The 27,460-nt window shown below is 39.3% G+C and overlaps 1 protein-coding gene across 1 annotated transcript in view; it reads left to right on the plus strand.

Annotated features, from left to right (window-relative positions):
• Nucleotides 1-27,460, plus strand: part of Prdm5 (PR/SET domain 5) — a 170,674-nt gene that overhangs the window by 42,603 nt on the left and 100,611 nt on the right. Inside the window, exon 3 of the mRNA XM_059257913.1 lies at nucleotides 13,981-14,103. Within this exon, the coding sequence (XP_059113896.1) occupies nucleotides 13,981-14,103 (123 nt within the window). The remainder of the gene's footprint in view (nucleotides 1-13,980; nucleotides 14,104-27,460) is intronic.

A 27,460-nucleotide genomic window follows, 5' to 3' on the forward strand; every position in this document is an offset into this window, starting at 1 on the left:
GCAGCCTACTTTAGGTGTCCTAGCCATCAGCGAGGATTTATTTGGTTCCTCTCCACATTTCCCCAGGAAGAAAACAGTGTCCATCTGTTGCCTAGCCGAGAAAGAAACTTGTTTCCAACCCAGAGGAATGCCTTGCCTCACAGGCCTTAGTTGGCATGCCAGTGTTCTTCCAGCTCCCTCAGCACACTTCTGCAAAATGCTTCAGCAGCAGCAGATTGGCTATGGTTTTAGGCCCAGGCTGAAGGCCCAGATGCTCCCAAAAGGAAAAAACAATAGCCTGCAAGCACTGGCCTCAGTCTACCTACAGTGTCAATGTTGGCAAGAGACACAATTTCAACTGCTCTGGCACAAAGCATGCACATGGTGCACATACATACATGCAAGCCAAACACTTACAAGTAAAATATGATGATAGTTCTATTAAAACATTTAGAAGCTAAGCCCTGCTTTTCTCTCCCTGCTCCACATTTCTGACAAGGACCATGAAAATTGAGTACACGCTTGGCTGTATTATCTATATGGCTTAGACTGAGTGAGGGTTGGAGAGGGACAATTTTTCTCATCCTTTTAAAACTTGTGGTAAATAATTATTGAAATTTATTTATTTGAGACAGGATCTCACTATGTAGCCCTGAATGGCTTGGAAATCACCATGTAGAAGAGGCTGTTCTCAAATTCAAAGAAATCTGCCTGCATCTGACACCTGAGTATCACAAAACCTAGCCAAAATTTACTGTTGTAATTACACAGTTTTATATGTCGTCTGTCTGTCTGTCTATCCATCTTTTTTTTTTGTTGTTGTTGCTGAGGATCCAACCCAGGACTCAATCTCTCAACGTTTTATACTTACCATACAGTTCAGTGTAATTATAAAGTTATTTACAATTGTTGTGAAATATAACTCCTTAACTTTTTATGTTGCAAATCTAGTACTACATACTATTTCAAATCTCTCTCATTTTCCCTATCCCCATTCCTTGATAACCACCATTCTACTTTCAAGTTGTATGACTTTGATTGGGTATCTCAAGTAAGTGAAATCAGACAGTGCTATAGGACGTTCTGTATGGCAAATGTGTTAATAAATAAAACACTGATTGGCCAGTAGCCAGACAGGAAGTATAGGTGGGACTAACAGAGAGAATTGAGGGAACAAGGAGGGAAGGGGGAGACTGCCTGTAGCTGCCACCAGGACAAGGAAGATGTAAGGTACCCATAAGCCACGAGCCACGTGGCAAAGTATAGATTAATAGAAATGGGCTGAATATAAGAGTAAGAGCTAGACAATGGTAGGCCTGAGCTAATGGCCAAGCAGTTTAAATAATATAAGTTTCTGTATGTTTATTTTATAAGTGGGCTAAGAGACTGCCGGGGATTTGCAGGACCCAGAGAGAAAACTCCAGCTACAAGACAGTATTTGTGTGTGTGTGTGTGTGTGTGTGTGTGTGTGTGTGTGTGTGTGTGTGTGTGTTTTAAATAATTAGCTTATTTCCCTCACTGTGATTTCAGGGTTCAGTGTATTGTAGCATGTGGTGGAATTTCCTTACTATAGAAGGCTAACTAATATTTCATTGTTAATGCATATCCCATTTCAGTACTCATTTATCTACTGATAGGTATTGGGGTTGATTCTACTTATTGGCTATTGAGTGGCATTATGTTTATGTGTCTGTAGATACCCCTCTGAGAGTCTGATTTCAAGTCTTCTTGGGTTTATACACAGAAAATAGTTCTGTTTTCGATTTTCCATGGGACTTCTGTATTGTTTTCTACTTCATCAACAATATTTAAAAGTTCTACTTTCTCCACTTCCTCATTGACAGTGCTGTTTACTGTTTGTTCTTGTTTTTAGTTGTAGCTTCTTAACAGGTGTGAGGGATGAGTAATATGTATATATTTTAAATTTTATTACATTTTAAAAATGGTGTGTGTGCATGCACGTGGGGGCAGCATTGATGTGCCAGAGTACATGAGTGAAAGTCAGATGACAACTTGTAATAATAGATTCTTTCCCTCCATGATGTGAGTCCCAGGAGTAGAATTTAAGTCTTCAGACTTGGCAGCAGGTACCATTGCTTGCTGAACCATCTCACAGGCTGGACAGATTGTAAGAGATTTGCTTACTTCACCAGTTTTTAATAACTAGCCTGATGGACCAAAGGCAAATGCTGGAATTCAGCATGAGTAAGTTTAAGTTAGTGAGGATGGAGGGTAATTTAGACTTGATCCTGATTTATGCAAATGACTTCGGGGTATACTTGATTTATGTGGACACTGTCATTACTGGTATTGATTGGCAACCAGAACGAAACCCCAGACTATCACAGAAGAAGACTGCCTGTGAATGGGAGAGAATCAGGCTCTAGCACTGTGTATCAGCGTCTCCCATTGGTCGGAGTGTTAGTTACAGACTTAGAAATTGGTGGAGAGCTGGGATTGCAACCTCATCAGCCACACAAGAAGAGGAGCTGAAGCTTTTGACCTGTCACTCAGTGAGGAGACTTGAAGAACAGAAGCAACAATAGCTATAATCATGTGAAGCACTGTGATGTCATGTGGGAAATGCTGAAACTTAGCTGTTAGGCAGACCTAACATGAAACAAAATGCTGTGAGTGGAATGAGAGAAGCATGTTTCTGATCAACACAAGGAAAACCTTTTGGGCAGTGAGAAGCATGCCCCAGAACCTGCAGCTTTGCAGTCTGTGGAGGAAGTGTGTGCACAAAGGCCTGATGCTGACAGGCTCCAGCCCAAAAGGATGCTCCTCTACCAGGCAGAACCTGGCGAGGCGACCTATGTACAGACTGTTCCTTCCCACATTGGTTCATACAAGTCTGAGAAAATAGACAAATGATTCCTATACACAAACAGCCCAGTGGAGTAGAGTAGCTCTGACTTCACTTGTGGAGGCACAGCCTGCCCAGATGTTCGATGGAATAAATCTCCCCCTTAGGAGGAATCTAGAGTCTTTGAGTCTCCTAATGAAAAGGTGGGTGGTACTCTTTTTCCACATTGCACAAGGGCCATGTGCAGGAAGCCCTGCTCTTCTGTTCTCTTTGTTCCTCAGCACTTCCTGTCCCTCTGTTCCTCATCTTTGTTCCTCTGTTCTCTATCATAGCTCCTTGGCATTTCCTGCCCCTGTGTTCTCTGTTCTTGTCCCTCGGTGGACGCTTCGTCTAACCCACGCCACCTATGTGCTGTTGGTTTCCCATTGCCCACTCTTCCCTCATTGCTGGCCACATCACTGGTATTGTTTTCAACATCTGCACTCCCTGCCCCTGCCTTTTCTCAAGAGCTCTGAGCTCTTTCACGGCACTGACTCCACATTGTTGATCTTTGATTTCTTTGTGCAAACAACCGATATTTATTGAATGAAAGGAATTTGTGCATCCTATTGCTTATTATAGGTCTTGTAGCTGTGTAGTGATCTGGGGCTTGTAGAAGAGCCCACTGTGTGCATTACTTTCTGTTAGGGTCCTGGATGTGGTTGGAATGTGCATGGAAGTAAAATGAGAGGCAAGCTGCCCTTTCCCTTCTCCTTTTTTCCTGGTTTGCCCCTCTTACTTCTCACTTCCTGTTTCCCTATCACTTCCCATTACCTGTTTTGAAAGCTTGTCCTCCCCTTCCTTCCTCTCTTCACCCCTGCTTCTTACAGCCTTTGTCTTCCTTCCATTATTCTTGTAAACTGTGTGCTTTCTTTTTCTATTGCTTACACACACAGCTTAGCAGGCTGTTATCAATATCCTGTGCTTAGATGAGTTGTGGTTTCTGCACATTTCTGTGTTTCAGTACTTCTCTTTGTAGTTATTCTGTGCTTGTTTTAGTCTCTTGGTGTTGGCCATTGTTGGTCGGTTAGTATTTGAGTAGCACACGTGCTGTTTGGGTTCCAGTTACTTTGTATTTTTGTGTTCATCCAGGCGTTTTGCTGTTTTCCGGGGTAGTAAATTAAACAAGAACTGCAGGCGAGAAGTCTCCTTGAGAGCACTGCTGATTTTGTTCATGTGAGTTGTGATCTTGCTTCCTTTTGGGCCCTATAGTTATAAACTGTATCTCTCATCTGTGTGTTATATTAAAAAGTGGGTCTAGTGGCTCAGTGGCTAAGAATTTTCCACAAGTTACTAATATTATTTTCTGCAACCCTAAAACACTAGCACACACAAAAACCTTCAGTACACAGTAGAAGCTTGCCAGACAGGGCCTAATGTTTGCTTGAAACTACCTGAGAATCTTTGTTTGCTTTGCATATAAAGAAGATTAATGTTCATGAACTTGAATAAATTTCATTTAATGACTTGGCCTATAATTTCTTCACTGTATGATAAATGACTGCTCTAAATTACTTTTGTTCTCTGAAGAATTTTTAGAGAAGCTTAGGTTATTAATATTTGATGTATGTATTTGCTGTTTTTTAACTTTTGATTTAATGAGCCATAGTTTTAAAGCTATCTTCCCTTCTGTCAGACCCTAGAGGTGGATTGAAATTCACATATGTTCTGTTGTCTGCAGTTGGCTTGTCTTGTATTTTCTTACTCTTAGACAATTCACAATTCAGAGGAGGGCTTGACTGGGTCTCCCAGATTGTCTCTAGTTTGTATGCTAATTTGATTGTTGCCCCGATCCAAAAAGGAATGTATTTCTAAGTATAGGAGAGACTGCAGATCTCAGCTGTGCGTGGTCTGTTTTTATCTCTGGGTTCCACACTCAGGCCCCAGAGGTGTGGGAGTAAATAGTTCTCATGAAGAAACGGTGGTGCTGATCAGCCTTATCCAATGTGCCTTCTGCAAGCTCAGCACATCCTGCATCTCTCTTTGTAGGCAGACTAACATGCTTTTCTTCATCTCTGTGACATTGTGCTTTCTCTCAGTGCCAGTGCAGAGCACCTGCTGTCACCCTAAGATGTTTATCTTATCTTGCTGAAGTGAAAGAACTCTACTGGCTTGTCCAGTTACTTATGTTAGCCCCTAGTTCCATAGGCCCTCTTCTGGAATTAATTAAATCCAAAGAGCAACTAATATGTAAACATCGTCTTGTCCTATATTACCTTTCGAAAAGTCCATTTAAAAATCAGCTTTAAAAACACTTGTTCTAAGGAATCTCAGTGTTCTAGAGGAACGTCTTCAGTTTACATAGATACAAAAACCAAAGATCTTTAGCTATTTCTGTAGGAAAATCTAGTATGTGGTTCAGACAGCAGATGCTAGAGTCACAAAGGTCCATTAGTGAACACAGGGTATTATCTGTTCTCATGAGAATAGGATGTGTTTAGAAGCTGTTTTCTCTTGAAGAGTGCATCCTAAACAACCCTGCCAGAGAGTGAGCGTGTGTACAGGGTGAAGTAGTGAGGACAGTTTGCTGGTCCTTTACAGTTTTACATTAGGCATTCTGTGTATGTATGCACAGGACAGCTTTTTCTCCAATAGACTGAGATAGTTCTGGACAAAGAAAGTATTTTGTCAGTTTGCAATTTTATGTGACTTATTTTAAAGGGTAGGTAGTTGCAACAAGACAAGCATTCCTTTCTGGAAAACCTTAGCTTCAAAAGTATACTTTAAAACTCTGAACTAAAGTCACATAATATTGAGTATCAAGGTCCCCGACTTCTCTTTATTGTGTTCAGCATCTGTAATTTTTAAGTGTTTATTGTGTGTCAAGGTGACAAAGCTGTAGAAAACATGTGCAGTCAGTAGTGTCTGTACCATTGAGTTCTCGATGCAACTAGAGACAACCGTGGAATTATTGAGGCGGCTTTGCTGTAAGTAGGGAAACACCCGCCACTCCAGCACTTAGTATTTGGGGAGAGCTGATAAGATGGGAAGTGGAGAATGTGGTTTAATTATTTTCAAAATAGGAAGAATTGATTTTAATCTAAGAGTTAGCATAAAATATACAGTGAATACATAACAATTCTCTCTTCTTTCCTTCCCCTTCTCTTCATTAAAGTAACTTCTTTACATTTAACATGCTCATATTGTTTTTTTTAAAGGGAATTACACTATTGATATATAAGCAGTGATATTTGGATATTATAAGCCATCTTTTAGTATCTCATAAAATGAAAGAAACAAGATAGTCAGGCCCTTAGCCCCACAGCTTCAGGGAGCTGACTGTGGGCCGGTAGCTGGGATGAGTATGGATGTAGCCCTTTAAGACTCTCCCCCACAGGCTCTCTCAGCACCCTGATAAGCCATTCCAGACTTGTGACCTAATGTCTACCAGGCAAGCAGGATTTTTATGCTAATGTTTGTGATAATAAGGTTGTTATAATATATTATCAGGATAGCAAACAGAAATCTTGGTTCTAGGAGTGAGATATTCATATTCTATTACTGCCTTACAAACTACCATGAATGCAGTAGCTTGAAAAACTACCTTTTTATTATTGTAGGGTTCTGAAGAGGAGAAGCCCAGGTGTAACTGCTTACAGCTCTCACCAAGCGAGGCTAGATCTAGGAGTTGGCAGGCCCGAGTTGATTTTTCTTTAAAGATTTATTTTAAAGTATTTATGTGCATGTGTGAATACTACATGTAAATGCCATGTGAGTGCCTATTGCCTGCACAAGCTAGAAGAGGCTGTTGGATCCCATGGAACTGGAGTTATAGACAGTTGTGAGCTATCCTGTGGGTGCCAGGAACTGAACCTAGGTCCTCTTTAAGCACAGCGCGTTCTCTGGTGAGTCATCTCTCCATCCCAGGCCTGGGTTCTTTCTGGAGCTGATGGCTGTTTCCAAGCTTATTTAGTCTGGCTATATTTGGGTCCCTTAGGCCAGTGGTTCTCAACCTGTGGGTCATAACCCCTATGGGTGTTGAATAACCCTTTCACAGGGGTCACCTAAGGCCTTCTAAAAACAATGATATTCACATTATGATTCATAACAGTTATTAATTAGCAATGAAATTGCAGTTGTGAAGTACTAATTTTGTAGTTGGGGCTCACTAGAACATGAACAACCATATTAAAGGGTTGCAGCATTAGGAAGGTTGAGAACTACTGATGTAGACTCTAAGGCTGAATCCTCACTTCATTGCTCACTACTGGCCAGAGTCATCTTTCAAAGATTAGTTAGTTCCCTTAGTGACACTTGTCAAGCTACCTTTGGGACCCTCTGTCTCAGTGTTAGAGAAACTCTCTTATGTTGAATCCTTCTTATGTTTCTGCTCTGACTTCACTCCTTAGGAGGAACCGAGGATTCTACAGTTCAACAAACAACAAACAAACAAACACAAATTCTTAATTACTCTATGTTCCTTTTCATGACATAACATGACCTTAGAAGGAATCCCTTTTCTACTTAAATTTTAGCTATTCTCGGATGCTGGGACAGTTATAAAGGGGTGAGCATTGTAAAAAGTTATTCTTAGAATTCTGTTCACTAGTTGGCAGTGGGTGACAAGGTTGTACACATACTATGGTAGGTAACAAAGAAAGTGCTTTTGTAATTGGATGGGCATGCTTCAAGCCCAGGCTCAGGAATAGCTGTGAAGGTGTTTTTGTTTTTATTTTTGTTTTTTTTTTTTCCCCAAGATACTGGCTCAGTTTGTCCCTCAGTTTCCAGAGAACCTGCCCTTATAGAGCAGTTCTGAGAACTATAAAGATTGTATTTTATACTGTTACTATGTGCTTGGCACGTAATAAACACTCCATAACTATTAATTGTTATTACTGTTATTTGTTCTTCAAAGCAGAGTTCTTTCCTGGCATGTTTCAGTTCTCATGTAATGAACTTGACTATTAAATCCAAAGCACATGTTCAGTAAAAACAACAAATGTTAAACAAAAAGGAGTTTTCATCACCGTGGAATCTGATTCTTGAGCATCTATCTGGTTCATGCATTCTCCTGCTGCAGGTGAACACTGTGCTCTTACTTGGCTTGGGCTAGGGGTGTATGTGGCTGAGTTTCTGTTGGAAATGAAGTGGAAGGAAGGGAGAGAGACCTGAGGTAAAAAGGCAGGTCAGCCTGTGAAGAGAGCAGAGGGTGGTCTTTAAACAGACATTGGTTATGAGGGGATGGGCAGTTAGGAAAGTATAGAAAAAAACATATTTGAGAATAGATTTTAAGTCAGTGTGGAAAGAAAAATCAAGTTATGAAAAGGATTTATATTCAGATAATGGGTCATTGTTGCATTGTTGAAACATGCCTCCAAACCAAGAACTTTTCTTGCCAAGAAACGTTACGGAAGTCCTGAGCCAGGGGAGGTGGGGCAGGCTGGTGGCTGGTCTTGGTCAAGAAGAGGTGAGAGGACTTCCTAGCAGGACTTCTGGGACCCAAGCCTCTTTCTTTACATAGGATTCTTTGCAGTGATGTCAGAACAATGTATTGCCAGATGGTAAGAGAAAAGGTGAGGGTGATGTCTAGAGCAACACACTGCCAGCTTTCATCTGCCATCCTCCTGTACTGATCACCAGCAGTAAACACCACAGCCACACCTGTGCCAAGTTTCTGTGTCCAGAAACCAACTGTAGGTTTTATTGGGTGCAGAGACACTTTTGGGGCTTTTCACAATGTCCTCTTTGCTCTGGGGTTTATGTTTCTTCTCACTTTACCACATGAACTGTTTGTGCTTTATAGCCATATATACTACATGTTTTTAATGAATACAGTCCATATGTATTTCAACTTTATATTGCCTAGAATAATACTTTATGGGCCTAAACAAGGTTTCATATTTCCTTAACAAATACTCAAAATGCTAATTAAGTAAAAGACCTATGTTCAAAAATTTCTTCTTAAGCTATTCTTGGCATGTCTTAAAGTTCCCAATGTTAGGTGCAGTTAATGCTCAGTATTAATAAGGGATACAGTTTTCTATTATTTTTAGCATAGAATTATGAATTATTAGAGGATTATGATAATTAGTAATTGGGACATATTACGTTCATATTCTAAGATCATAATGCACTTTACAGAACTGACACAAAGAAAGAATCAGTATACCCTAGCTCTAACAGCCTCCCTTACACTGCCCCCTGCCCGTCCCCCCATCAAAACCTTTATCTTTTTCCTGCACCCATACTGCTCATGGGGTGCCACCACTCCCAGCTGGACCTATTTTATAAAGGAGGGAACTGAATCAAAATCTCTTAACAGGGTGCTTGAGCTACAGTGTAAACCCACGTCCCCTGTTTGCTGAGCTTCTAACTCCTGCCCTGACACTGTTTTGGTGTTTATAAGCACCTGAACAAGAAAAGCTTTAGAATCCTTTGAAAAACCACCAAGGGAAACACACTTTGTGCTTAGAAACTGTAAAATATTAGTTTGCTAGTGACAGTACTCCCAATCTCCGGGTGTTTTGGTCTTTTGGTTTAAATTTGATAACAGTGAGATGTCAGATTTTACTCCAGAATCTCTTGCTTTTTAGCACTTGTAAAGTATCTTGACATTTGACTAATTAAGCTCTGAAGGCAGGGCATATGGTTTCCTTCAGTTAAAAAAAATCGCAGAGAAGTGCTTGAAATTTAAATGAAAAGATGACATTTTATACATTAAAGACATGCATGCCATCAGTCTCAGCGTTCTAAGCCACTGTTCTGAAAAGTCTTGCTAAAGTACACTTGTTTTCTCTGGAAAGGCATGCTCTAACATTTAGTCCTTCATCAAGGGTGTCTGTGGAACTGAATGCCCTACTGCTGCTGACTTGTACCGTTTTGCTTCTTCTTGGGGGGGAATTATTTTGGATTAGCTTCGTTTTCGGAGTCTCCCTGGTGGATATGTAGGTAGTGAGTTAGAAATACTTCAACGATTGAACTGACCAAAGGATATAATGATGAATGAATTTTTATAGTGCCTTCTACTAACAGTAAACATCCAAATAATAAAGGAGTCTCCCTGTCTAGAGCTGACTTAATTTAACAAGGAAAATATTGAGCTTTAAGGGAAGTTGATTGACCCTAACTGTCTGATTTTTGCTTTTCTACTCACATGCTAAGATTTTCACTAACTGAGCTGAATTTTTGTGTATGTGTCTTCCTCTGAAATAAGCTGGAACATGAAGTGAGCTGTAAATTTTCTTTTGCTTTGCTAGTCTTGGATCTGGAAGAAGGTGCATACCTGTGGTAGCAAAATGCCCACCTTTTTTCTTCCTCTTGGACATTTGGAAAGCAACATCAGTATTGAGCAGGAGCTGGAAACAGTAGTGTTCCCTTTTCATAGATGGAGGAGCCAAGCACAGAGAGATGTAACCAGCCCGATTTTGACTTCTACTTTTCATAGGGAGTTTTTCCCTTTGACTTTAGGCAACTGCCTTGTGCTGCTAGTGTAGGAAAACTGGATAAATGGACAGAATTTTGAACTGAGATGATTTTACTATGAAATGTTGACTTCATTATGGGCCCCATTTTGTAGAAGACTATTTTAAGTGGGATGGTAATAAGTTGTCTCACTTCCTTGAACTTTTAAGTAAAAGGAGATGGTCTTTGGGAGACTAGTTTTATACTTTGGCTGCAAAGCTGGTGAGCTGTTGGGATGTGGTACCAAGATGGAATTTAGTCCTCTTTGTTAGATCTCAAAATGTTGAATGTATAACCTCAGCGTTCATTGTCAAGTTAAGACAGTCAAATGGAGACTTTAATAGTAGCTGTCTGCCTAGGGTTGTCTTGACTGACTTGTGCTGAATGAGCAAGGATGTCTTCTTCAGAGGGTGTGTCAGCAAGTGTACTGGGACAAGGGCAGGAAGAGGCAGACTTAGAATAGGTAATGCAGTGGTGTCACAGGAGCTGCAGACTGCAGCCAGGGCATGGCTTAGTAAAGAGCCAAGGAAGGGCACTTAATAGTCTGTGAATGCAGGTAATTGCAATAAGATGAGCATTGACCCTGTTAAGGAACAGATAGGTTTTCAAATATGAAGATTTGGGCAGTGTACAGTAATTTCTCACTATTATAAATAACAGTAAGTGTAAATTGTTTTATTAAAAGTAGTACATTTCAGAAGAATTTCAGTAAGAAGTTAAGTTTTGTATTTCTCTTAAGATGGAATATTGTATAAGGTTAAGTCAGCTGGAAAATGTGTCCATCTGGTGAACCAAAAATGAAAGCAAGTTGCTAATACTGAGTGTGTTAGTTTCTCTTCCTCCTGCTGTGATAGAATACCCTAACAAAAGTAACTTAATGAGGGAGGGCTTTTGATTGGATCACAGTTCAAAGTATAGTCCACCCTAAACCCACAGTGGGTGGGTTTCCCACCTCAGTTAATGTAATCAATATAATTTTTGACTGGCATGCCCAGAGGCAGTCTCTCAGATAATTATAGATTCTGTCAGGCTGACAGTTAATACTAATCATTACACTGACTGAAAATAGTTAGAGCCAAGGGGTCTGAGACAAAACTGAAATAAAAAGAATGAACAGCCCTCCTCCTTAAATGTGCTTATATAGTAAGCCTGAGACATTTTTGTTAATGTGTGATATCTTTGCATTGAGTTCAAATGTCAAGCCCATCTGATCACATGTTATGAAATACTGAGTAATGGATGCAGCATCAAGGGGCCCTGAGCTAAGTCCATGACCAGGGCCCCCCTTCAAGTGCAGATGATGCCATTGACAAACACACATTCTTTTACTCATTGATAGGTTATGTGGATTTCAGCAATAGTTAGGATTTTAAATTTATAGTTTCTTTAAGAAAGAATTTTTTCAGCTATGTAGTGGGATGACTACTTGCTGTGATTAATTCAGGTATTTGAAATATAAACATTCTTTAACTGTAGTTATGGTGGTACTTGAAGGGAAAAACTTTATGCCAAACATCTACAATTGTTACTGGGTTAAATGAAATTTCTCTTTGAGTGATAGTTAGACAGTGTGCTTTAAATCCAGCAGAACAGTGTTGCTGGTGATTATTTATTTATTTATTTATTTATTTATTATTTATTTATTTGTGTTCACCATGGGTCAATAAAGCTTGAAGCAGGGAGGCAGAGCAATTTCTCTACAAGTTTGTTATTTTGTTAGAGGTATAACTAATTCTCACAGTTCTATACATAAGTATTCAAGAAACACACAAAGCTTTTAGCAGTTAAAGTACTGAAAATTAAATTTCTGTTTTCCAGTGATCATTACAAATCTCATTAGCAATACTGTAAAAAGATTACTGAAAATTGCTTGGCTTTGGAAAAAATAGCTCTTTGAGAAATGACGGATATCAGACAATAGGAACAGGCTGACTGATTTCTTTCCCCTGTACAATGTATGTTAGAATCTTGAAATTTTACTTTTTTTTGCCATCATCCAACAGATGACTTTTTAACAGATTTTTTTTTGTGTGTGGAAATTATTGCAAATACCCTGCAGTGACTGGTTGGGTGTCTTCTTGGTGTGTATGTTTGTGGGTGGCTGGTCACCTGCCAGTTGATCTGAATGCCCATCACTTTCTCAGTTGAGCTCATTGGATCTTGCGCCTTTTCACTCTTCCTTGTGTACATCAAGTTCATTTACAAAACTCAAAGCCTTTCTGCTGCCTTTGCTTGCTGCCCTCTTTGGAAATCATTCTCTAGCTCCTTCTCCCCTTTAAAGCACTTGAGTTCAAGGTACCTCATCAAAGATGCTGACTTGGCCTTTCCCCCATTACTTCATTTTCTGGAGTCTGCTTTGTTTTTCTTCATAGTGCTCCTGTTTACATAAAGTTTCATTCTATGTTTGTTTACTCTGAAGTGCTGTGAGGTCAGAGACTTTGTCTTAGAATGTCTTGTTTGTGGAAACATTCTTAGTCCTGGGCAGTTTAGGACTCAACATTAGTTTGTTGAATGAGTGAATGTGCAAATGCACCATGAAAAATACATGCCATGTGGATTTGTTGACCTTGAAAGTTTTCTTCCCTTAAGTATGGGAAGGTGCATTTCTAGACTTTACATTTGTGTCTTGTGGGTTGCATGTTTGAAGTAAAAATCATTCATTCTTATACATCCTCTGCTGGATTAAAATATTAATTTTTTTGCTTTAGGTGTATGGTTGTTTTGCTTGCATTATGTCTATATATCACTTCTAGCCAGAGCCCAGAAGAGGGTGTCACACCCTCTAAAGCTGGAGTTACAGAGAGTTGCTAGCACTATGTGGGTGCTGAGAATTGGACCTGCATTCTCTGCATGAACAATGAGTCTCTGAAATCTCTCTATCTCTCCTCTGCTGGATTTCAGTAATATATAAACACAAGTGGAGATTGCTGCCTGTATGGTATTAAAGTGGGCCAGAGTAATCAATAATGGCAGTTGGAGACAGTAGATTCCAAGTGTCTTTAGTTCAGGAGTGTTCAGTGGACTGATTCATTCCTTCTCCCTCCCTCCCACTCCTCCATTGTTCCTTCCTTCTTTTCTTTCTTCCTGTCTTCCTTCCTACTGTCCTTCTTTCTTTCCTTTCTTCATTCTGTTACTTCTTTCCTTGTTAAAACATTATGTTTGACCAGTAAGATTTATGGCTAGATACTAAGTAAAATAAAATAATTAAAAAATATTGTCCCAAGAAATTCATGAGTAGTTTGTTTAGAAGACAAAATGGAGTTGATTTTGTGTCTCCCCTAGAAAGACCCATGTCCCATGAGCTGTCACAGCCCCCTGGTTGGATCAGCCAGTCCCCTGTCTTCAGATAATTCTCTAAGCAGATGGAAAGAGAATTGAAAGAGATTGTTCCAGCTCCACTCCTCTCACTTGGGAGGCAGTGCTGCTCTCTTCGTGGAGGTAAAAGACAGATTGCATTTTCATTATCTCCTGAACAACTGTGATTGTCGCACCTATATTCAAATCCACCGGCAAAAAGGACATAGAAAACATGATGTGTCTCTGAGGTTTGAGGACAGTTGTGAGTCATGCAGACTTCTGCCAAATTAAATAGTAGGCTTTCTTTATACATATGTTTAAGTCAGGAGTGCTGTTAGTTTAACATTTATTCAATGCTTATCAATAAAAAGATGCATACTTCAGAAAGAATATGTAATATTCTACCCTTGGTAAATTTAGTATGATTAATCTGGATTTTTCTGTTTGTTTTGTTTTAGGTTCGTGGGAGCAAGGGAGAAGTTCTGTATATTTTGGATGCTACCAACCCGAGACACTCCAACTGGCTTCGCTTTGTTCATGAGGCACCGTCTCAGGAGCGGAAGAACCTGGCTGCCATTCAAGTGAGCTTGTTGGCCTCGTATTTGTGCAGTGCACCATAAGAGGAATGAATTAATTTATAACTCTGCTCCGTGTCTTCAGTTCATTTCCCTGTGATCAGCTTCAAATAACAGTACCTAAGTCATAAGAGCCGAGAAATCATCTAGTCAGCATATGTAGGAAAAGACAACTGAACTGTCCACTAAAACCAGATTCCTGGCTTTATGGGAATTCTTGGGGCAATGAATTACATGGTCTGATACTGTGCTTGGCAGAGCTTGCCTTCCAGTACTTTTATTTTCTTCAGTGAAATTTTGTTTTTGGTTTTGATTGTTTGGTTTGCTGGTTGCTTTGCTTCATTGTACTCTGCTTTGGATTGTTCTTTGAGAAAGGCCTCATGGAGACAGTTTGCTCACATGTATTCCCGCATAGTCACACTGAGGCTCATGGAGATTATGCACTTTTGAGATTTTTTTCAGATAAACAGATCCAGTGGGATACATTTAAGTATCTCTCTATGCAGATCTATTATATACATTTGGCTCATGGAATAGTGGACACTGGAAAATCCCAAATCTGCAGAGCTGATGTCTCAATTTGAATCCAAGGACCAAAAGGTCCTGTAGAGCCAGGAAGGCTGCTTTGAACAAGCTGAAGACATGGTGTTCCTCTTATGGTGAACAAGCAGAGGGGCAGCATTATGTGCTGTTCAGACCTTCAACTGAATGAAGCCCACTCATATTATGGTAGTCAATATTCCTTACTGCAGCCCACTGATTTAAATGTTACTCTCATCCAAAACCATGTTCTTAAAAGCACACAGCATACGGGTTAACCAGCTATCAATCACTTCATGCCCAGGTAAGCCAATCCATAAAAACAATTCCCACAAGTAGGACCATATCTCGCTGAACTCTGTTTCACTGTACAGTAGTATAAAACATTTAGTTCCTGCACAGACTCTGAGTTGAACTTAGCAATTGCCCAATGGCAATAAAGGCAAAAGAAAAAGAAGTAGGTTTTGAGTGAGCCTATGTATAAAACACCAATTAGAAAAGCCAAGAGAGTTAGGGGACACCATAGGCTGATGCTAAACCGACTCATCCTGTATAAAGCTCCCTGTCTGACTCTGAACTGCAAAAGTCAAGAATCCATGGCTGATAGAAACAAGAAGGGAAGGAGACTAACAGGAGCAAACTGTCTGTACTGTTCTAGATTCTTCACTTGTATGTGACATTGGCTAATAGAAACTTATAATGTAGAAACTTATTGACTAGTGTACTGATTACACTTAATTCTAAACCAGCTGTAGTGAGAGAAAATCCACAGTATTAAGTTTAATTCAATGAAAAATGTAATTGTCTGGTATTCAATTTCCTATCCTCAGCTAAGCAAATTCTCTTTCAATGTAAGGATTAGGAAAACAACATATTTTCCTGTATGGACACATAGAGCTGACTCTAATAAAAAGCTAAAATATAATAGAAGATAGAATCTTTGATAGGAGAGATTGTCAAACAGCATTTTGGATTACCTTTGACACAAAGATCCAAATACAAATTTTTTATTCATGTGTAAGCATTAATTTTTTTCAAGTACATTTATACTTTTTCATGTTCCTGATCAAAGTAGTCCCATAGCATTTGTAGCTATGAATTCAATGACCATGTTCCGTTTGTTCCTTTGTAAATGTTACTCTTGTCACAATTGCTGAGAAATTTATTTTAAGCCACCTATTGTTCCTTACTGTCCGTCAGACACACACAGTAAAGACACACACACACACACACACACACACACATCCTCCTGGTGTTGGAATATGGGGTTTTACATTTTCCAAAATTTTCTTTAGTTGATAACTTTATTCCTGTTGGCTGATATTTCTGAGAATCAGTAATTTCCCTCATTTGCTCCAACTTTCAGGGTGTTTGTTCTGAGGTTTGCACTGAGTCTCAGACACCTCCACAATTCTTGTTGAAGAATGTCCTATTTGTCTACATTGTTTTAATCTCCGTTCAGTTAATGAAAATGGTTGTGGTTATGTTGATCTTGATCCTTTCTCATTCACATGTTACTCTACTGTGCCTTGGTTTTTTGTTTGTTTGTTTGTTTGTTTGTTTTGTTTTGTTTTACCACACTGGGGACATTGCACATCTTGTTTTTAGTAATCATGCTTCCTGAGGCACAGTTATCACTCTCATTTAGAACACTCAGTGACCACTTTTCTTCCCCTATGTCAACTGTATTCCTTTCCTTGAGAGAGACTAGGAGCCTGTGGAAGAAAATGGTTGCAGTTATGGTCCCTTAGGACATAACTGATGACTTAAGGGGGATGAAGGTAAAGGCAGGATTAGAACATGACAAGAGCTTCTGTGAAATTTCACTCTTGATTTAATTAGGGTCTAAATCTGTTCAGAGGCCACTGGAAGGATCTTGTTGCAGAAGCAATGATACTAGCCTGGTTTCTTATAGTGTTGCTTTGCCCTTTCTTAGTGGGAATGGATGCACTGTTACCTTGGTTTTGTCATGGTATACAATAGGAACCTTATTAGCTCCCTTGAGGTAGCAGCTTTCTCACTTGAACAGTAGCTGTAGTAACAGATTGCTGAGGCTTCAAAATCACATTTGAGTAAGGGGCAAAGAGCATAATAGTTAGGTCTCATGACTGAAAACAAGGTCAGCCTTCTAATTGGCTAGGCTGCTCCCCTGAGAGTTGCATTCCAGAAACTCTGAGTGGGTAAGACAAGAGCATAATGTTTCCTGCATTACATTATGAATCACTTGCATTCCAAATTGAATCTGAAATTTGGGGTATTCAGGAAATTTTTTATTTGAGCTGTATGCCCTAGGGGTAGCGTAAATGAGAAACATTTGCGGCTGTGTGGCTTGCTTTGTGGAAAACGTCAATACTTGGTCCAATTTTTTTGGACAAGGGATTAAGAATTTCAGGTCTGTTTTGGCAGACGATTGGAACTCCTTAATGGAAGCTCAATTATATGTGTAGTTTTGTGATTTGATTTTTGAAAATTTGCTTTGGAAATGATGATTAAGTATCTGAATTGCTAAAGAAGGATCTAGCGAGCAAATAGTTCTTCCCATGTGTACTCTTTTCAGAATAATCAGTTGAAGTGTGGATTTAGACTTTGGAAACATTTCCAACTTAGATTAGAAAGTTCTAAATATGAAATAAACGTCTATAAGTGATGCAGAAGCACTCTTAAGCATCTGAACAGAGGTGATGCTTCTCAGAGTTAATTTTGTGCCACTAAATGAAAACATTTGTATAGTATTTGATAAAGAATGATAAGTCAGTGTTTTCTAGGCTTATAAAAACTTGTTTGTTTTAACAGAAAACAATTTAGTTAAAATTTCTCAGCTAAAATAGTCAATTATCCTGTCTGGAAAAGAAACTGAATTCTTTGAAGTGTCCAAGGTAGTATATCGCATGCTCCTCAGTACCCCATTTCCAGACTTGTCTTCCCCAGGGCCATTTGCTGTATGCTGTGAATGAAAGAGTGATTTGGTATTTATGGGGATCTTGGCACATGACGGAAACCTTTGGGTCTTCATCCATTTCATGAGGAAGGCTGGGCTGTGAAGATGTTCTAAATAATGAGGAGTTAGACCCGGACCTCAAATAGCAGCATAGAGTCACTCTGCTTCTGACCTCCGTCTGGCCTTCCTGTAGTCACCCGCTTCACCATCACACAGGTTACGGGCTCTCCCTTCTGAGCTGTGCACACCTGCAGAGGCAGCATGTTAGGTCAGTGGACGGGTGTTTCGGTGGGGAGGACACTGGGATTTAGTACTGGTTTTATTAGTAATTAACCACATGAAAATCACTTGTCTGAAAAATAGTAGTTAACATTTGTATACTGTACAGATCGGTCACACAAAAATCAAGATTCTTTGCGAGAAATGTCACTATAAACCAAGACATTATTTGGCATAAACTTTAACTCAAAGATTGAGAAAGAAAAATTGGAAAATTTGTCCTTTATACATCATTTATAGACCTTACATTTTTCATTCTCATAGGACAAAAAGGTATTAATAGAAGTTAGTGATGAAGAAAAAGTTGCCCCCACCCTGCCAACACACTCAGAAATAGCTTTCTGTGCAAAGAGCATTGCCCATCACATCCTTAGTAACAAGTGGAACAAAATTTATCCTTAGGCAACTTGAAGCTCCTTTTTAAGGAGCATGTATGGCTACAACAGATATTTTTTGTCAACAGGAAGACTGTTAAGTGCAGCAAATAGCTATTCAAAGTGATAGATAAGACATTATTGGTGGGGCTTTTTTTTTTTTTTGGTGGGGGTAAGTTTTGACAAGAAGACCTTTTGTACCTCTGACCCCAGAAGTCATAGCAATTGTTAACTCTATGTCTACCAAAGGCCAGCTCTACTTTACAGCATGTGTGTCTCTCCCAGCAGTGAGAGCATGCATAGTACTAAGGGTGGGTTACCAATATGAAGGTTCTGGCAGTCAATTTTTAAGAGTATGAATTTTGAGTTGTTTTTGAATGGATTGGTTTATACTGTTCATCTGTGTGCATGTGTAACTGTGTGAGTTACCTATTTGTAACACACTTGCCCCAAATTTAACAGCTTGAAGCAGTAAGCATGTGTCCTTTTACATATTTACATATCTCCTGAGGGTAGAATTCAGGAGCAGCTTAGTTGGAGGGCAGGTCTGTGGGCTTCCAGCCCCTGGACTGTGATGAGTTTACAGTTAAGAAGGCAGCCAGAGAAGTCTTAATTGAAGTCATAAAAGTCTTGATTAGGGCTGGAAAGCACACTTCCAGGCTCCCTCACATGGCTGTTAGCAGGGTGAACATTAGTTTTATAGAAGAATGGGATAAAATTAATGGTAAAAGCAACTCCCTGACAGAATCAGAAGAAGTACAGAATACAAAGGAGTTTGGATAATGTTAAGAAATGTGGTTGAAAGTAATAGAAAGAACGCCAGATTTCTTGATTTGAAGGGGTAGCTTGAGGCTCCTGGCTCTGCCCTGTGGTGGCTGAGCAGGATACTCATCAACCATCTGGTGGTTACTGAGCACGTGCAATGTTCTGGGCCATGTCCAGAGCACTGGAGGTGCTATGACAATCTAGCTCCTGCATTCATTGCAGGAAAAAAGACTTTAAAACTTTGTTCCTGTTTGTACGAGTTGGTTAGACTTAACAATCTTGGATTCTTGTACAGATTAAATCCATACAGTAGCATCTTGAAGAAACTAGAGGCTTGTTAAGATGGCAGGTGGTAGGCAGGCATTGAATACTTATATATATTGATCAATCTGCTATACAACCAGTGGCACTACATCAAAGTTGTTTTGAAAGTATGACCTCCAACAGACAGAACTGTTGATTCCAATATGCCACTGATGACAGGGATTGCATCCTGAACTAACTCAGAGAGTTCTGATAAAGATAATAAAGTCATAAAGGTTTGCTGGGAAGTAACAGAGTGGTTTCGAATCATATTTAATAAATATAATAATGGAGTATTTGTGTTTGAGAATCAGTGAACACTGCATTAGAGACAGCAGAATCCTGTTTCTACTGCTGTAAGGTTTAAAAGGTGTGATAGAAATGAAAGAGGAAGTTTACAAATTCTTAGCTTGCTACAAAGTGTAATGACAAGAGGCATTTGCTGTAGATACATTGAAGCTAAAAAGCCCAATAAGCCCACTTATCAGAGAGGAAATTAAACTAATAGTCAAATGTATGCTCATGTAAGTGTGAATGTGTACTGACACTAGAATCCAGGTTCTCCAACTAACCTTGCTTGCTCATTGCTGTGGAGCAAAATTCATTTTGCATGAACACACACAAAGGAAGAAATATCTTTGTTGTATTTTTCAAAATTGGAGGTACATTTGATGGTGAATTTTGGATTATTGTTAGTGGTTGTCACTAAGATAGTAAGAAGATGTAAATGAAGTAAATTAAATGGATTTACAAACTGAATACAATAATTAGGCATATTTTCTTCTTTGCCAGTGGATGTTGGTTTCTTAGGGAAGTTTTCTATTCAAAGAAAACCATGACTCCAATATATGCATAGCTTCTCATAAAGTAATCCAAGACCAAACAGGAAGGACTGTATTTCATCAGTGAACTACAAAGTATTCAAAGGAATCTTTGTGATTTATGCTACCCAAAGTGTGTTCTGAGGGCTCTGCAGTCTACTGATTCATAAATCCGTGGGACAAGAGTAGTCTTAGAACCCTGATCTGTTCATCTTGATTATCTTTGTCATCAGTTGAAGTCTGACATGACTTAAAAAAGACAGCTTGGGGACAGAACAGTGGAAAAAGAGGCTCCAATATCGTGGGTTTGGCTATAGATGTTTGTGGCATCAGGAGGGTGCAGAGTCCAGGGAAAAGGCGTTTGTTGTAAGATTTGAGCATGGACTTCCCTTTCACTGGGAGCTTTGTAGTTGATGTTCACAGACAACTAGACAGTGCTATCTATCGTTTGGTTGATTTATGCCACAACTCTTTGCACTGTCTTATGTTTAATTAATTGGGCATTTGTCTTACTGACATACTTCTGATTCCTCCAGCTGGCTTGAGATGATCATACTATTTAACATTCTGGCATGCACAAAGAGGATAGCAGCAATGCATTCTGGCTTCTTTCCTTGTGGTCAGTTGAGGTCCTTGAGATGAGTCTTTACACATTGTTGTATCACTTTCAATTTAGAGGCAAGAACAGAAAGGGAGTGGTCATTTTTGCTGAGGGTTATTCCAGTTCTTCCCCAGCTGGGTTTTGAGAGCTTTCCCCAACTCCATATAATTCCCATTTCTATAATTTGGAATATAATACAATTTCATAGATCGTACTTTTTCCTTTATGTTTTAAAAACATATATTATCAAGCACATATTTGTTTATATTGATATCTTTGTTCATACTGTGTTTCAGCTCAAGAAAAGACTAATGCCAGGCATATAATATTGACAGACTCATCCTTCAAAATGCTTTGCTCCTTATTATAGGATAAAATTTATGCTTTTAAAAATTGGTTTAGCTCATCACTAAAACCTATATTGTAGCCTCATGATAACATTTCACTCTCAGAAAGTCCATTAATAAGTGTAACCAAAGCAGACAAGCACAAAGAACTGATTGTTCATAAATTATGATACTTCAAATTATTATAAAAACTTATCACATTTACCAGATGTTTGCATTGGTGCATCCAAAGATAAAATATATCTCTCTACTGTTATGAACAAAAATCCTGTACTAGATTGGTGAACAAATCTAAAGATACAGTATATGGTGTTCACAGTGCACAACAGAGTTAGAGCCCTGCTACCCTGTTAGACTGCCGATTTCTCTATGTGTACTGTCTGCCAGTTCCAGAAAGTACATGCTTTACTGTAGCTGGAGAGTTTCTCTCCAGCTCCTGCCAAGACCTGGAAGTCCCACAGCACACTTATAAAATAAACACACAGACTCTTATATTATTTAAATTGTTTGGCCTAATGGCTCAGGCTTCTAGCTATCTAGTTCTTATATCTTAAATTAACCCATTTCTATAAATCTATACCTTGCCACATGGCTCGTGGCTTACCAATATCTTACATGTTGGTACTCATGACAGCGGCTGGCAGCTTCTCCTGACTCAGCCTTCCTGTTCCCAGAATTCTCTTCTCTGCTTGTCCCGCCTATACTTCCTGCCTGGCTACTGGCCAATCAGCATTTTATTTATACAGAGTGATATCCACAGCATTTTACTGTATATATTTGCTATTTTTTTAAATCCCAGAAATAGAAATGTTCTTTATGTAAAGCAAGGAGAGAGTTTTCATAGAAAATTTCTTTAGCTCTTTAGTGTTGGACTGAAGTCTCGGGCGTGATGGGGCTGGAATTGTTGCTTATTTGGTAAACTGAGTGCCTGGCACACTCAAGGTCTTGGCTTCCACTCCCAGCTCTGTATAAACTAGGTGTAGTGGTATGTACTTATAATCATAGAACTTAGGAGCTGGAGGAAGGAGGGCCAGAATTCAAGGTCATCATTAGTAATATAGCAAATGTGAGGGCAGACTAGACTACCTACATGAAGTCCTGTCAGTTGTGGCAATTCCTAGGGATGTTGGAAGAGTTGAACTTAGTAGCTAGGTAACCCCAATATATAATATTTGAACTTATTAGATGAGGTAATCTCAAAGCATTTGGTTTCTACCAAGTCGTAGTCTTGTGGTCAATACCCCATCACATTGGGTTTAGTGATAAAGATGGCACTGGTAATAAGAACTACCTAATGGGAATGTATATGTGATGGGCACAGTGCTTTCCAGTTTACATGTATCAAGTGCTTTAATTCTAATGCTTTCCCCAAATGGTGGTACTGTTCGAGCTCAGGCTTATCAGGTATAGGAATGGAGGGCAGATCCGTTGTTGTATGTAATCTGACATGCACTTTTATTATTTAAAATCTTCAGATAGAGAGATCTGAAGAGCAGATAGTCAAGTTTTATCTAGAAGACTCGGTGGAATTCTTGTACATTTTAGAGCAGTGTTTTACATGCTTTAAATGCTTTATTTTCAAAAAGACCTAGGGCACCTGCAAGGCACATGTTGTGTCTCTGAGCTCCACCATGAGTGTTGTGACATTTACAACGCTACAATACTGAAAGCTGGCCATTTTTCCATTTGTAAGACTTAGAGGAAAACCATAGCTAAGAAGCCATTTGAGACTGAGGCACCTATTTGGGAGTTTATCAGTTAAGATGACATTACTATGGAAGAATGAAGTGTCTGTTCTAATGTTTAAAGCAACACTATGGTTTAAACACAGCTTTGAAATGCATATCTGTTTTGTGAATGTTGAGAAAGGGGTTACAAATGATACTTGTATATCTTGACCTTGTGCTATCACACATCACATTACATTACAAACATACTTGCTCTGGCTTCTTTCCCCTGGCTTAGAGAATGGTCCCCTCTGCTTTTTGAAACAGGATTCTCTGCCTCTGGGTGTAAGTGAAACTTGATGCCCTTGTCTCCATGCATGTCTACCTCTCCTTCCTCTTGCTATGTCCACTTCTTTACCTCCAGTGTACTGTTCTCCCCATGCTCCCCTGACCTCTTTCGCCTTCTGTAGTTGGTGGTTTTTCCTCAGGTCACAGTGGACTGTGTCATGAAGCCACTGGGTGTTTTTCTACCTCAGTTGACTAAATTCCTCAGCAACCTCCAGTGCCATTACCCATCTCTGTCTTTAGACAGTCTGTTCTTTTCCTTTACTTCATCCACCCTCTCAACCACTCTTTTCTATTCCATTTTAAAGCTAAGTCACCCACAACTGCTGACTGACTGTTGAATGACTTAGAATTTGTTGAGAATGGAAAATTGAGCCACAACCCATTTTTGTAGCTCCTCCTATTTTCCTAAATGACATTACTGCTTTTTATTGTCTAATTAGTTCAAAACGTGGATGCATATGATGGAGTACCTGACCTTGGGACTATGTAGTCCCAAGCACAACTGTGTGGTATATGAAATATAACACTCTAGGCTCAGTGTTTCAACACTTGATCCCAGCTGGAGTCAGGCCCTAACTGGGGCCTCAGTGGACTCCTTGACTACATTCCTACTTCCTGTATTCTCTGTCTCTTGATGGCAGAGGCAATGTGAACAGCTGCCTCACTGTCCTGCCACAATACTCTCCTGCCATGATGGACTGGCTGTGCTACCTGGAACAAGAAGCCAGAATAAACCCTTTACATTATTCTGACCAGAAATTTGACCACAGCAGTGAGAAATATAATTAATTCAGGAAAAGAGGAGGTGGGAGGAGGGAGAAGCACATGTTTAGCTAACTCTAAAACAATGTGGAATAGTAAATATATTGGGAAGAATAATATATAATTTGAGGTATAATAATCCCTTCTCTGATGGAGTTTAAAACAAGTTAAGGATTCAGATAAATAAATTCAGATGTAGTAAGAGAGGATCGAGCAGCTTGAGAACTGCTGTCCAGGCCTCTGGCATGGTTATGTAGCTGAAACACTTCTTTCCTGATGTGATATGGATCAGTTATGCAAAGCTAGCTCTATTGGGAAGCTATACAACTTATATTTCAAATATTTTATTTTAACTTAAAGATAATTATGCATTTCTTCATCAAGTTTTTGATTCACAACCAATATTTTTTTCATTCTGAGTATAGTTTCTCACATTAGAATTTACTACTGTATCATAATACAATATGGCAACCAGAAAACCACCTTCTGCTTGAGATGAACATCCCAGTGTCACCTAGGCAGCTCCTAGGACAGCTCCAGTCACATCCAGGATCCACCCTGTGGGGTTAGTTAAAAGAGCTTCAAATATAGAAATATGTGTGTAGGGCAATGCAGTCTGTCCTGGTTTGTATATCTACAAAATGGCCCCCTGAGCTTCTTATCCCTGTAGCACTATTTTGCTCTAAAACTTCTTTGTCTTAGACAAATCATGTGCAAGAAAAAGATCAAGTGTAGTTTTATTTACTTATTTTATTTTCCTCCAGAGGCTTGGTTTGTTTCTTTTTCTTTTTCTTTACAACATTTTCATCTAAGGAGTATCAGAGAAAGATGTCTGTATTTGCTTAGGGATCTACAAGTGATGAGTCTTTGTTCACATGCTTGATTTTTAAGATTGCATCCATTCTCCTGGATAGTGTGAACTGTTCCCTGCTGTGTGGTTGGTCATGGCCTATGATTCTAAAGGACACAGATTTCTTTTCGCTTGTTTGCAATTTTATTTTTCCTGTGCCTGCTTAATGTTATCTAAACATGAAATTGGTTGCTTGTGTCAATTCTTGCTTTGTTTGTTTCTTTATTTATTTTTGAGACAAAGTCCCATCAATGGCCCAGGCTGGCCTCTAACTAAAGGTGCTTCTTCCATTCATCAGCTCCCTATACACACCCAGTGCTGGCATTAGAGGTATGCATCATCACAGCTGCTTGTTTTGTCTTATGTTTTACAGGTAAGGTGTTGTTTTGTAGTTGAGGCTGTTCTTGCATTCCTGATTTTTCCTCCTACCATATGAGCACTATGGTTATGGCATTACCATCGCATCTAGAAAAAGCTCTAGCAGTTTACAGTAATAGAGTCTTATTCTTGTTTGTATGAGTATGGCTGCCACGTTGACCGCTTCACCCACATGGTAGCCAAAGAAAAGGTTTTTACTGCAGCTGTGTGTTTTCCTGGCAGAGAGAACAATACTGAGGCTGAGTGAGGACTTTCAAAGCTTTCTCTTGGATGTGGCTCATGGTGTTACCATTGGAATCCCATGCATCAGTGGGTGCCATCTGCTCAGGCATGGCTAGAATGCAGAGTTCAAGGGCATCCAGTCACGTGGCAGCTTGCTGTAGTGCACTGGTAAGAAGGGAGTAGGTTGAAATGCTTTGTTGATAGCAGTTAGATCTCATTTTTAACATATTTTGTTGTTAAATTAATGTTGTAGATATATGCCATTAATTTTACTGTAGAATTTTTTTTCTGATGTTTCTCATCCTGTGGAAATAATGTTTATATGCAACTTGAGACTTATTCAGGGGTTTAGTAAGAAAGGGTTAAGTAAGATGATAGTGGGTATCAAATTCTTACTATTTTATTTGTTTGCTTTCGTCTTTTGTTTTTTTCATGCAAGTATTTATTGAGTAGCAGTTCAAAAATTTCCCCACTCTAGTGTAAAGTATTAATTTGTAAGCTGATTTTCTTGTGCTTGGAATATGGGTTGGTCATTTCAGCTGGATGGTGTGGATTTTTTACAGCTCACTGCCTTGTCAATAGAATAATTGTGCCTTTGCCAAGTGTATGATCATGGTTTCCCTTATATCATCCACACATGGACAGCAGCTTGCCAACAAGTGAAAAAGAACTAGGTTTTGTCACAGACAGATGCAGGTGAAGTACCAAAGCCCCCCATGCCCTCCTCTGGAGTTATGCTTATTTGCACACAGTGGGGATTAATATTTTCTTGTGAAAGAAGGTAGTGTTACTTTTGCTGTTTCCAAATAGCACAAGTAAACCTCTCATGCATGAGTTCATAAAATTTATCCCAATGAGGCCTGGTGCTTGAGCAGGGATGATAGGTAATTTGTCAGGGATGGTTGAGGTTTATAAGTAATGTTGCTGTTGAGAGAAGGTAGGGGATTTGAAAGGGTGATTATTTTTAAAAGATTTATTTATTTATTTATTTATTTATTTATTGTATGTGAGTGCATGTGTGCACATGCATACTGTATGTATGTTGATACCTGAGGAGGCCAGAAGAGAGTGTTGGATTCCCCGAGGCTGGAGTTACAGGCAGTTATGAGCTGCCTGATGTGTGTACTGGCAATTGAATTTAGGCCCTCTGAAAGAGCAATAACGCCTTATCCATTGAACTGTATTTCCAGCCCTGCAAGTCAGATTTATCTCCTAAACTTCCAGGAATGAGTTTGTTCATTAATTGATAGAATCAGAAAAAATTCAACAGGAAGGCATTTTGAGTTAATTTGGTTATAACCACTGCCATAGTATAATAGTCATTGTGAAAAAACTCTTTCAAATGATGGCTTAAACTATTCTGTGTATTTTTGGAGAAGAGGACTCTCAATCTTACAGGGTTGCATATTCTAGTTTTTCATTGCATGCTGATTTGATAATTTCTTAATTTATATCAATTTTTTCTAAGTGGGACAAGGTCTGAGAGACAAAGTTATATAGAACACTTATCGTCTTTCTCCATAGACTTTACCTTTTGTCGCTTGTGACTGACTTTAGCCTAGCAAAGGAGGAGATAAGTCTTACATCACTGCTTTGTAGCTGAAATTGGCCCTGCGTGACAAGGAGGCTTACTCATTTGACAGTCCAGGAGCAGCAAGGCGAGGGAGAAGAGCTGCCGTTAGACCCCTAAGTAAACCTTCTTCCCATGCAGCACACCTGAGTGCCTGCTGTTGAGTACCCTAAGGACAGACAGGCTACTAACTGGAAGATAAACATCTCCTGAGCATGAGGTCAAGGTCGTGTAGTATATAGGAAAAAGTAAGCCCTGTAGGTAAGTCATTACCTACAAGAGCCACCCTCCCCCTCTTTGGTTGAAGATACTGATTCAGCAGATTTATTAAAGAGTAGTAATTAGCTTTAAAAATCGATGAACTGACTGATCTTCTATGAGTAAAAGTTCACATGAAAATTTGTATGTATAGAGAACATGCTGATTCAAAACAACAACAAAACTGTAGTTGCTTTTTGTTTGTAAAACCTTAAGAACTCTTATTGAGGACAGCATCTGCAGACTTTGGGATACACCTTGTCACCTTTGGCTCATCCTCAGCCTTTCCTCACTCACTTTTCATATACAGTCTTTCCATATATCAAATGCTAGGTGTTTC

This window comes from Peromyscus eremicus, chromosome 3 (assembly GCF_949786415.1).
Source record: "Peromyscus eremicus chromosome 3, PerEre_H2_v1, whole genome shotgun sequence".
Classification (NCBI taxonomy): Eukaryota; Metazoa; Chordata; class Mammalia; order Rodentia; family Cricetidae; genus Peromyscus; species Peromyscus eremicus.